Source organism: Limulus polyphemus, unplaced genomic scaffold (assembly GCF_000517525.1).
Source record: "Limulus polyphemus unplaced genomic scaffold, Limulus_polyphemus-2.1.2 Scaffold6102, whole genome shotgun sequence".
NCBI lineage: Eukaryota > Metazoa > Arthropoda > Merostomata > Xiphosura > Limulidae > Limulus > Limulus polyphemus.
The window spans coordinates 28084-40069 of record NW_013671712.1 but is presented as its reverse complement, the minus strand read 5'-3'; the positions used below and the strand labels follow the sequence as shown (position 1 = coordinate 40069).

At 37.5% G+C, this 11986-nt stretch overlaps 3 protein-coding genes across 3 annotated transcripts in view; 2 read left to right on the top strand and 1 right to left on the bottom strand.

Moving 5' to 3' along the window:
* Window positions 1–4099, top strand: part of LOC106473348 (jmjC domain-containing histone demethylation protein 1-like) — a 12099-nt gene extending 8000 nt beyond the window's left edge. Inside the window, exons 3-4 of the mRNA XM_013934030.2 lie at window positions 854–961; window positions 1748–4099. Coding sequence (XP_013789484.2) covers window positions 854–961; window positions 1748–3157 — 1518 coding nt within the window. The 3' untranslated portion in view covers window positions 3158–4099. The remainder of the gene's footprint in view (window positions 1–853; window positions 962–1747) is intronic.
* The window catches only part of LOC111089388 (lysine-specific demethylase 2A-like), a 20300-nt gene extending 13549 nt beyond the window's left edge, over window positions 1–6751 (top strand). Inside the window, exons 3-4 of the mRNA XM_022401796.1 lie at window positions 5892–5896; window positions 6638–6751. Coding sequence (XP_022257504.1) covers window positions 5892–5896; window positions 6638–6751 — 119 coding nt within the window. The remainder of the gene's footprint in view (window positions 1–5891; window positions 5897–6637) is intronic.
* Window positions 6752–10443: 3692 nt separating this feature from the next.
* Window positions 10444–11986, bottom strand: part of LOC106473347 (transcription elongation factor SPT4-A-like) — a 6110-nt gene continuing 4567 nt past the window's right edge. Inside the window, exon 4 of the mRNA XM_013934029.2 lies at window positions 10444–10629. Coding sequence (XP_013789483.1) covers window positions 10511–10629 — 119 coding nt within the window. The 3' untranslated portion in view covers window positions 10444–10510. The remainder of the gene's footprint in view (window positions 10630–11986) is intronic.

The following is an 11986-nucleotide window of genomic DNA, read 5'->3' as shown; positions in this document are numbered from 1 at the left end:
ACTTACCATGAAGCATGGGTGAGGCAATGTGATGGTTTGGAATCACTGCTTAGGTTGGATGAATGTTTGGGGTCATTATCTTCTTGGTAGTAGAATCCTTTACCAATAATACGCTAACCAGTAGGTATATCACGATGGATCAGTATCTGATGGTACTTGCACTGGTCCATTATTCCATCTGTTTTGCAAATATCTCATGTTGCCTCAGCAGAAAAATATTAGACCATTGCATCATTTGAATGACTCCAGCAGCTTCTTTCTTAGCTAAGCCACAGAGCCCGATCTCAACCCAATATATCAGATCTGGGTAATTGATAGATCACTCCCATACAGTTTCTTTAGACGTAACTTTTGATTTGTCAAGTTTTTTTATTAGAGACATTTTGATTAAATATGTTGCAATAATGCCTGAAAGACTGTTTGCAGTTATTAAAGCAAAGTAGTTTGTCAACTAGCTGCCTTCCTTCTAGTATATCACTTCAAATTAGGGATGGCTAGCCATTATAATGTAATGGTCAATCCCACTATCCATTGGTAACAAAGTAGCCCAAGAGTTTGTCAACTAGCTGCCTTCCCTCTAGTATATCACTTCAAATTAGGGATGGCTAGCACAGATAGCCCTTGATTTGTTTTCTTCGAAATTTCAAAGCAAACAAACAGGTGAAGAAATCTTGAAAATTTGGAATCTACAACATAGAAATATGATCCCGGAAAAAATAAATATTATGACGATTACAGGAAATTTTATAACCATAATATAGTTTTTTTTTTTATTATACTACCTAATTATCAAACATGAATAACAATCAAAGTTCAATGTCGATTGTTAGAACTATTAAAATTTCTATTCAAGGCAAAACTTGAGATTACTGTCAGAGAGGAAAGTGACACCTCAACTTCTGAACCAGAAATGGAGGAGATGGAAGAAGAATCATCTTTAGCATCAGAAAATAAAGATGAGGTGAGATGCCTTAAACATTGTGATATGAAACACAAAAGATACGTGTTTTCATATTCTTAAAGTAGGACTTTAAAAAAAAAAAAATCTTAATTTATATAACCTAACCCAGCATATGAACACAGATACTTTAAATGTATTATGAAAACTTCGTTTTTGTTCATTTACTTCAAGTTTATTTAAGTGCAAAGCTGCACAATGGGCTATATGCAATGTACCCACCAAGTGTATCTAACCCTGATTTTTATTGTTATAAGTCTTCAAGCTAACTGCTGATCTCCTGGGCCAGGTATCTATTTTTAAAAAGTTAAAGAAATATTAATATTATTTTCCATACTTGATGAATTCACATTTTCATAGTAACTGTAATTAATTTTTTATCTTTAGTATTCTCTGTATAATATTTATCACAAGTATTAAAGGTTTACCTGTTTTAAAACAAGTTTTTAGGTGTGTGTGTGTTTGAATTTGTAATATTTTTATATCTTAATTCCTTTATTTCATCCAAGTGTACGGCCAATCATATATATATATATATGTTAGAAAGTGAAACATTAGGCCCTTGTTGTTATCTCGGATCCTTGTGTCAGTTCTATTGTTGTAACGTCTGGTATTTTTTTCTTAAATAATGAATATTTGTTATTTACTGTATAATTATACAAGTTCTGGTTTTATTCAGAAATAACTTCGTTAACAGATTTGGAAATTTTAAAAAATGTTTTCTTTTAGTTGAATACATAAGATTTGACAAAGTAAGAAAAGGATCATTTCTAGTTTTTTAACTTTCAGGAAGAAGATTCTGATTCTTCACCTCCAAAGCAAAAGTTCAGGTTTTCGGAGCAGTACAAATGTGAATGTACACAACTAAAGGATCAATCTAACCAGACCCATGTCAGATCATGTGCAAAATATCCTTTAAACATGAAAAATAATGAACAAAAGCTTTCTGATGATAATCATAACGTACAGCACCATCTCTGCTCAATATCAGGAGTAACAAATAAGGAACACGGAGAAACTGCAAGGGAACAACTTGTTAGGAGATTAAAAGGACTAGAAAAAAACTTGGAGAACAAACAATACACCACCCTTCTTGAGGGGTTCAAAAAGTGTGAGGTTAAAGTTGAAAAAATAGATGCAGAGTCTGCTCCAAGGAGAGATAAAACTGTGACCAGCCTTCAAGATGAAGGTCAGGTAGATGAAAGCAGTAGTGATACACCTACAAGTAAACAGGCTAGGGATGAAAGAAGCGTAACACCTCATGCTCCAAGGATAACCATGACTTTGAGAAATAATCCAAATCGTCAAAAACCTAAACGCATTGTGAAACAAGCACCTATTATGCAGAGCTCGATTGAAGACAGACAAGCATCAAAGAATGGATCCAACAACCTGGCATTGATAAAAGATGTAATGTTACCAGTGTTTCATTATTTGTCTACAGCAGATTTAGTTAATTGTCAACTGGTGTGTAAAACTTGGAATCATTGGACTAATGATCCTGCCTTGTGGACATATATAAATTTTAGCCACAGGAAGATAACTGCCAATATTCTGATGGCGACGGTGCAGAGACAGCCTGTTTCTTTAAACCTGAGCTGGACCAATATTTCTAAACACCAACTTTCCTGGCTAATTGCTCGCCTACTCCAGCTGACAGCTCTAGTTCTTAAAGGCTGTTCAACAGCTATTGTGTCATCTTTGTGTACTTGTTATTGCCCTTTGTTGTCATCTTTGGACATCAGTTGGGTGGAAGGACTCACTGATTCTTTCATTCGGAAGTTGCTAGCTAGCCCTCCAGACTCTAGACCAGGATTTGGTGATTCAAAAACTCGTCTTTGTCAGCTTCGGGAAATACGAGTAGCTGGAACAGATGTATCTGATATTTCAATAAGGCTCTTGGTGCATCACCTTTCCCAGTTGTCACACCTAGACCTAAGCCACTGCCACAAGGTTACAGACATGGGGATAGCCATCCTGGGTTCTACCAAACATAACCAGCTAATGGCTCTCAATGTTTCCTCATGTGCAAATATAACTAATACAAGTTTGGAAGCTCTTAAACAATGTACAAAACTTTCATACCTAAACATGAAAGAATGTCCTCAAGTTACAGTGGCAGCATGTCAGAAGTTTGTTGCCCAAAGCCAGCAGAAGCTGATGACAAGAGGAGAAAAATTAATAGAAAAGCAGTGGTGATCCCATTTGTTTTTTTTTAACTTCATGGTACTGTTTTGTGGTAATGTTAAAACATTTTATTTCATCCACTGTTTGCTCAGTGACATGAATATGGGCTATTAAATTACATACTTCAAATTCTAACTTACGAGCTGCGAGATCATTAAAACTAGCCTGAGCTTCCATACCCTTACGTTGTTTTTTTGCCAACCAAAGGCGATATCTTTACCTTGTTTGTGTTTTCATTTTCTTTCTTTCAATAACATCCTAATTAGTAGTTTTTTTAAAACTTTAGTACTGATTCTAGCCTGATTAAGTCCTTTTTTTTTTTATTGAAAAAAATGCAGTATAAAAAATAAAGCACTTTCTGTAATGCCCGAAATCTTGCATAAGTCATGTAAAAACTTGCATTCGAATATATTTAAAATAGATCATTACAGTTGTAACAATTTTTTGTACAAAAATGCCAGTTAAAAAGTCACTGGAAATTTGCACTAATTATTGCAGACTTTTCTATAAATGTAGCATTAAAGTGGAATGTTCACATTTTTTGAAATTATCGAAAAACAAAAATCACATAAAAAAAAAAAAATTCAAGTTTTAGGTTTTTTTCAAGTTGATGTTTTAAACAAGTATTTTGTACATTTTCATTTGACAAAATCAGCAAATTTGAGTTCGCTATAATACAATTTAATTTTAGTGTTGTGTGAATGGAGTACATTTAGTCTTATTTGTAATCATTAGAAAAATGTATTGCATATTTAATATTATGTTTGGGCTCTTAAGGTTTTTTGCCTATTTTGTATGTTTGTTGTATTTGATCATAATTTAACTTTCTTCATAACCAGACTAAAAAAAAAAGTCTAGCTGGTTCCACTAAGATTATTTTACATGCATCTGTCTTGTACAGTACAAATTCATAGCTCTTGGTTTTAATAAATCCTTCACAGTGATTCATTTAATCTAATTTGATTGGGTATTTTCTTGGTTAAAATTCTTGCAAATTCGAACCATTACCAGACCCTGTTAAAAACATTTAACAATGTTCAAATTTTTTTCATTCACAGGTGAGCATATCAAATTACATTTCTAATTGTCGTGATATATCATTGCTTCCTCAAATTACAATAATAATGACACTTTTCTAAGGGATTTTGTTCGTCAAAGTTTGCATACACGTAAAAGGAGAAATTTTACGGGTTATTTAAACTATGGCTCTTTTTAAAACTGTCCAAAAATTGAGAACTTCTTTTTGTAACGTATTAGGCTTCGGTGATTCTGAAGTCTAGCATTAAAATAGCTTGATAAAATTAACATTTTCAGTATTACACTTAAAACTTCCAAAGTTCGTGGTCTGCTACTTCAGAAGGGACCGTGATGATGTAAAGAGATACTTATAGACATCAGTTTTATACTTTTTCCAAACATGAAGTAAAGACGTGTGGCTACGTTTGTCAATCAGCATACGTGTTGAATTCCGAGATACCTTTTCTCCGCATACGGAATGGCTTGATCCCTCGTGCGTCTTTTAAAGAGACTTACACGCAACTAGCTTTGACCTAACTCCCACATAAAAATCACATATGTAATGTGAACTGTGCTAATGCATCATGACATCTTATAGTGACAATAGCAACCAGTAGGAGGGGTGACACAACCTTCTTTTGCAGTTTACGTCCCTTAAGCACTTGCACTCTAAATAACTTTATTATTTTCTTAGGCATTGCCTTGAACAAATGTTGTTGGTGTTTTTTTGTCCGGTTACATGATATTTGACTCTTATTTTCATTCAGATTCGCTGACTTTTTTTTGGCCCGGCATAGCCAGGTGGTTAGGGTGCTTGACTCGCAATCTGAGGGTTGAGGGTTTGCATCTCCATCCCACCCTTTCAGCTGTGGAGGCATTATAATGTGACAGTCAGCCCCACTATTTTTTGGTAGACCAAGAGTTAGCGATGGGTGGTGATGACTAGCTACCTTCCCTCTAGTCTTTCACTGTTAAATTAGGGACGGCTAATGCAGAATGTTTGGCTTTGTGTAAAATTCAAAACAAACCCTTTATTTTTCTCATTTCTAAAGTAGAAGAGAATTTTTTTTCTGCTTACCCATTATGAATTCTTAACTAATAATAATTTCTTCATTCTGTGATAATGATGACCTGTGTCTACAGTAGTTTCTGGATGCTCATTGTGATTGGAGGATGTGACAGCCATTGTTTAAAGGGGTGGTGGGTTCCCTCATGTACACTGGACCTATCCTCCCATCCAATTGCCTGACGTTCCATCTCCTCAGTTTGAACATGACTAGGAAGACGATTTTGACTGTTTCTCCCACTAGGGTTTCCTCTTGTTACTGCTTTATCTGTGGAAGAAAATCCTCAACCTTCTAACTTCTTTCTTGCTATGATTTCACAGATATGTTCTTTACTTCCCTTTCTCCCATGTCTTTCAATTCCTTACTACACAAAATCCATTCTCATGATTACTCTGTCTTACTTCCTTCACCTCGGACAGCTGCTTCATCCTGCTCGATTCTTTTGTCCTGGCTTAGTCATTCTTCTTTTCCTTTTCTTGATTCCCAATCTTAAGAGTCTCTTTTATCTTAACTTCTGTTTCACTTTCTGTTCTTACCTTTGCATCTTTTTTACTACTCTCCTACATTGCCTCTTGTTCCTTCACTTTATTCATCATGCTTCAAATAGTTTTTCTGGAGAGATTTCTTCTCTCTTGTTTACCACTCTGGTTTCTACTACTACTCTATCCTTCCTTGTTTGGTTACTCTGCTGTTGGGAATTATTGGGTTGGGATGCTGTTTTAACTAAAGTTCATCTGCCTCACTCTTATCTCCCTGCTCTTCAGCTCCTTTTCTTTTCCTGGAGGCCAAGGCAGCCCAGCATTATTCCTCATAGTCTCCCTTGATTTCTCATTCATCTAAACCTCACTATTCTGTTCCAGTCCCTAGGTCTACTCAGTCTTCCTCTCCCCTATCATTTCCAGTTTCCCAATCTTCTTCCCTCCCTACCACCTCGAAATATCAGAGTTAGCACTCATTTCTCTCTGGCTCAGTTGGTGCCTGTCTGTCTCACTTGGCCAGCCATTGGTCTCTTTTTTTTTTTTTTTGGCTGACAGATGGATTTTTCAGGTCCTCACCAATGACCTTTCTCAGACCCCCGTTTATCTCAATTGTCCCAAGAATGCCATCAAGACGGTATTTACTCTTCCTCAACAATATTACTCTTGTCTTTCTGTGGTTCACAAGACTGGGGACTGGCATCCAGTTATCGATTATTGTCTCTCAACCAATTTCTAATTGTTCCATGGTTCCTGATCGAGTTTCTTTTTTCCTCTTGGGATCATTTTCACATATGACAATTTCCCCATCCTCCAGACATTTTCTTCATTTTGTCCATCAGAATCGAGTCTTCGAGTTCCATGCTCTTCCTTTTGGCATTGCATCTTCTCCTTGCAAGTTCAATTGAGTCATGGGAGCGTTCGTCTTCCACATTCACCGGCTGGGGGCGGGGTTCCATTATTACGTGGATGATTGGCTTTTCCTCACTCCTTCACCCAAACCTCCATTCTTTTACAGGAGGCTGCTTGGTTTGCCTGGATGGTAAAGCTTTCCAAGTCTTTCTCTCATGCCTACTCAATATTTGGTACATGTTTTTTTAACTCTCATCTCAGTCGCGATCATCCTTAAATGCTTCACCTGGGAGTGATGGAAGGTCTAGTCAACAAGATTTACACTTGTTTACATTCTACATGCAAGGTTCTTTTGCTTTGGGGGTAATCTAGCTTCCCTCGACTTACTTATTCTTTTGGGCTCTGTATTTCTTCCAATGAACATTGCAGGACCAATGTAACCTTTCTTGGGATCCATTGTCCTTAATTGCAAACCTCTTTTCAAGGGGTTGGCCTGGTGGCTCAACTGTGCCAATACCATGGTGAGTGTCCCTTTGCTGTCTTCACAACTGAATTTCCATCTTTTTCACTGATGCTTCTTACTCAGGCCAAGGTGCATCTCTAACCTCTGATATGACTTCAGAGGAGCATCGTCAAACTTGGTTGGTCATGATCTACTCTGACAATTCCTTGGTCATTTCTTACATCAACCATTAGGGAGGGTAACCCTCCCAGGACTCTTTGCTTCTGTACACTGAACCTGTTGTTTTAGGCTTATTCCCATCAAGTACTTCCCATAGCCTGTCATGTGCAGGGAGCTCTGAACCTGATGGTGGATTGTCTCTCTTGGCTGTACTGATTTGTTCCCATATAATGGTTTCTCTACCCTCAGATTTTTTTTTGTTGGGTTTGTTCTCAGTTGGGCATGTCCTTTATCTATGCCTTTGTCACTGTCAAGCTTCCACTCTTCTTGTCCACAGTTCCTCATCCTTTGGCCCTGGCAGTCACTGCTATCAGCCAGGACTGGTCACACCTTTTTCTATATGCCTAGCCTCCTCTTTATCTCCTTTTTCATATCCTTGTCGGGTCCTCCTGTTAGTGGCCCTTCTTTGGCCTGCACAACTCTAGCTTCTTCTTCATCAATTGACATCCCCTTCTCTCTTACTCCAACCTCCCACATCTTTTTCACCCACAGGTGTCATACCTTCATTTTATAAGTAATATCGTCCATTTGTAGATTTGGAGGAAGCATATTATAGAGTAGCACAAGAATTAGTATACTGTTGCCACCAAAAGAATGGAGTACCCAAAAAACTTATCAGACTAGTGAGAGCCACTGCACCATGGGTCAGTCATTAGCCCCTGGTGTTCATCATTGTCATGGACATCATGAGTTAGGGACCCACGTGGAAACTATTATTTGCTAGTGATCTTGTCGTAACAGCTGAAAGTGAGCAGGAATTACAAATGCAAGTGTGGCAGAAGAGATTGAAAAGGCGATGGCTTGAAGGTGAATGCCAAAAAAATGGAAGTCATGGCGAGTGAACAGATAAGGAGAAGAAGACAGATGTAAGCAGAAAGTCACTGGAAGAGGTAGAAGACAAATACTTGGATAGTACAATCCAAAGTCAAGGAGGAAGCGGGAAAGCTGTGAGAGAGAAATCCTGGCAGGTTGGAGGAAATAGAAGTAGCTAAAGTAATCTGTAACAAAAGTGGACAAGACTATGCTTAGACCAGGGCTCTTCTACAGAGCCTAGACTTGGACCCTGAAGAAGAAAGAAGGCTAGTTGATAAGAAAACAAATGAGAATGGTGAGACAGCTGTTGGGAATGTTGCTGAAAGAGAAAAGAATAAATAAAGAAATGGCAAGAAAAATGATTTGGTTATGTGAAGAGAGGAACAAGCAATAAGGAAAGCATTAGAGCTACCAGTAGCTGGCAAGAGAAGAGATGGCCAGCAAAGCATTAGAAAGATGGGATTAAAAAAGTCATGAACAAGAAAGGAATTACAGAAGACCTGGCAATGAATAAAGATGTAAAGGACGGCCACCTCTGCTAAAGGGAAAAGCCAAAGAAGGTGTTGTCCCTTTATTTTCGTGTGTGGGATTTGTCCGGTCCACCACCCTCACAGCAGGACTCTTCTTAGCCCATTCCTGTCATCTTTCAACTTTATCCATCTATCAATGAAAGTGGCATTTTTCAATGTTGGTTTATCCACCACTCCCTTCCTCCAGGCTTTACTTTTGTGGCCCACCTTTCAGCTTTTTTCACTTGGTTGTTCAACCATTGATTATAAGTCTCCACTATATCTAGTTATCAGCTGGCTTTGTCAACTATGCTTAACCTTTTTTGATACTGCCAAGTGTGTTCTTCCCCTTTCCTCTTCACTGACTCTCTCATCCAACTACCATGCCTAACTGGGAATTTAATGAGGTTGTACACACACTCACACGTGCCCTGTTCAAGCTGTTGGCTTAAGATGTATTAGTCTCTTTCTTGCCTGTGGTCACCATCCTTTAGTTTTATATGCCATGCACTCTCTTTCACCATAATTATTTACTCCTCTTACTGGACCAGGCTTTTCTTCTTAAGACTTCAACTGCTCAGGAAAGTAATTGATCCTTTTCTTCTATTTCTCATCTTTGTGCTTGTTTTGACTGGATCATCTTCTGTGTTACTTTCATGGTTTCTGCCATAGTCTGTTTCTCTCTTGGGGCCCTTCTTCATTGAAGAACCTCTTGTCTACTACCATTACTTATGGGTGTATCAACTCATCTGGTTGGTGTATTTTCCCTTGACGTTGATGCTCAGGGAATTTCACATATTATCACGTCAAATTCATGACCTGTTTCACTTTCTTGCATCACATTTTTGCCAATCTTTGAACAAGCCCCTTAAGGTTGGCATGTGGACAACTCCCAAGTTTGTCTCACATTATTTGGATCATCTGGGGGATTTAAACTCTCTGGTTGCTATTCTTCCATATATGCACTGTCTTTGAGAAGGGTATGTCTTCGTTTTCAGTACCCCTTTCCATTTTATTGGATTATGCCAGGTCACTGGTGTTGCCTCCCATGGAATGATAATTTCCTGACATCTACATCAGGCCAGTGGTAACTGAAAGTGTTGAGATGATGTTCTGCAGAACCACTAGATGTATTCTCATGGCACTAAAATTTACTCAGTTACCAAATACAGGCTCCATGGAATATCATGAAAAAAGCCAGAACCATGTCTATCCACTTCTTTGGCTTACACTTGCCAGCTTTTAAAAATTGGGTTTTGCAGTCACCGACTGCACTATCTCCCGTAAAAGACCTTTCTGGTAGGTCTTCGATGTGTCCTAACCACAACACACTTTTTGGCTCACCGACAACTTGTATGCAGATGCTTGGTTGGTCATGATTAATTCCTGCTTATCCCTGTGCTACTTGCAGCTCTTTTTTCTTTCAGGCAGAGAGTTTACCCTGGTCGAGCCAAGATGCAGTCTCCTATAGATGTGCCCATATGGAGTCCCTGCCATCGAGTGGCACATTCTACGGGCTTCCCTTCAGGTAGTATCATCTCAAAAGTTAACATTTTCTTTACCTGAAAATGTATTTATGATAGATACCTCTCACATCCCCACTTTTTCCTTTTACCTCAACTAAGAATGAAATATCTGAAGTGCAAATACTTAAGGGGAGTTACTGTACAAAGAGGTTTTGTCACACCCCTTATTGGTGGAGGGCCATCAGCACATTTTACATTAAAACACATGATTTTTATGCTCAAGACTAGTATCATGCAATTATTGTAGGCAGATGTGCAAGGGATCAAGTTATTCTGTGTCAGGAGGCGAGTATCTATTGGAAATACATTACATATGGTTGGTGTAATATTACTCAAATCGGGAACTGCTCTTGTTCAATCACGTTTATTTCTCTATTTTGGATAATTACAAGACAAAAGTTGGATTACAAATTAAAAAATAAACTAGTTGGTGCTGGTATCTCTGGATTTGTATGCAATACCTTGACTTTTAAGTTCCCTTATTATTCCTGATGGTAATTTACCTGATACTGAAACTGCATACACTCCTTTGGACATACGACCTAGAAAAACAAGAAAACAAAAGTATTAAGGCATGTATCAATATATTCATAAATAATTTAGTACTTTACCTCTGATATTTTATAAAATTTTAGCCACGTATCGATAACGTCTTTTAAGGCAACAAGAGGCATACTTGTTCCATTCACTTAAAAAAAATAATGAAGTCCTGATAAGTTTTGTTAGAAAATTGTGTGGAAAAAAAAAAAGACCAAGACTTGAATCTGGGACCTCTTGCTAACAAGGCCAGTGCACTACTACTGGGCTATCCCCATACAGATTTTTTTTTTAGCGGAAATATAATATTAGGCAGTTAGTGGATTGATTTACTCCCACCCAATGAATTTCATAAAGTCTATAACATATTCATTTTATTATTTTTATAAATTACACTGGGAACCAATGAAAAGACATTTCATGCCAAAACAAAAGCCTTTTTTTTTATAATTGTTTTAAAATTGTAACATCACAAATGCTTGAGAAGCATTTGTAGATATTTGTGTCAGTCACACAATCTTTCTTCAAATATATATGTATATACTGGTTCAACCACTATGGTACACCCTGTCATCTTGCATTAAACTGTGGCTATGATAAATAACCATCTGTTGAATGACCTCGAAACTTTAATAGTATGAGGGAAAATAACCACCTTCATTTCACTCGAGGACTCTGTGGTATATATGTGATAATTGGCCCCCCCTGTCTGACTGATCCACAAGTATTTCTGTGTACACAGAGAACCACTGCAATCATATTCACATGTAATTGGCCCCCCTGTCTGACTGATCCACAAGTATTTCTGTGTACACAGAGAACCACTGTAATCATATTCACATGAGTAGGTTCTACTGGATATGAAAAATGATGTAAAACGTCCAGGCAGTGGTAGTTTGGACGAAAAAATGCTGTTGGACCTACTGAACATAACTTTCATACAACAACCTTGGCACATGTCGATATTATCTTAAAATGTAATCAACAAAAACAAGGCATATTGTAAAAAAGTTTTTGTTTTTTTTGTCTTTGCAAAATCTTGGATTACATTTTAAGATTATTAACAACTTTGGCCCACTTAAACAAGATGATATGTTTTCATTTTGTAATTGTATATTTATTTATACTTATAAAAGTAAACAACTCTGTGGACCAATCTGAACCAAACTTGGTATGGTGATACATTGGGTCAAGGGGTATTTGAATACAGCTTTGGGAGTATCCTTTGTATTAGAATACAAAATTAAGGCTTGGAAAGAGGAACCAAATGACAGTTTTGTGAGACATTTCTAGCCAAGCAAAATTAACACACAAATTATGGCATAACATAGGGGCCCATGCAAGGTCAGCCCCCCCCACCCC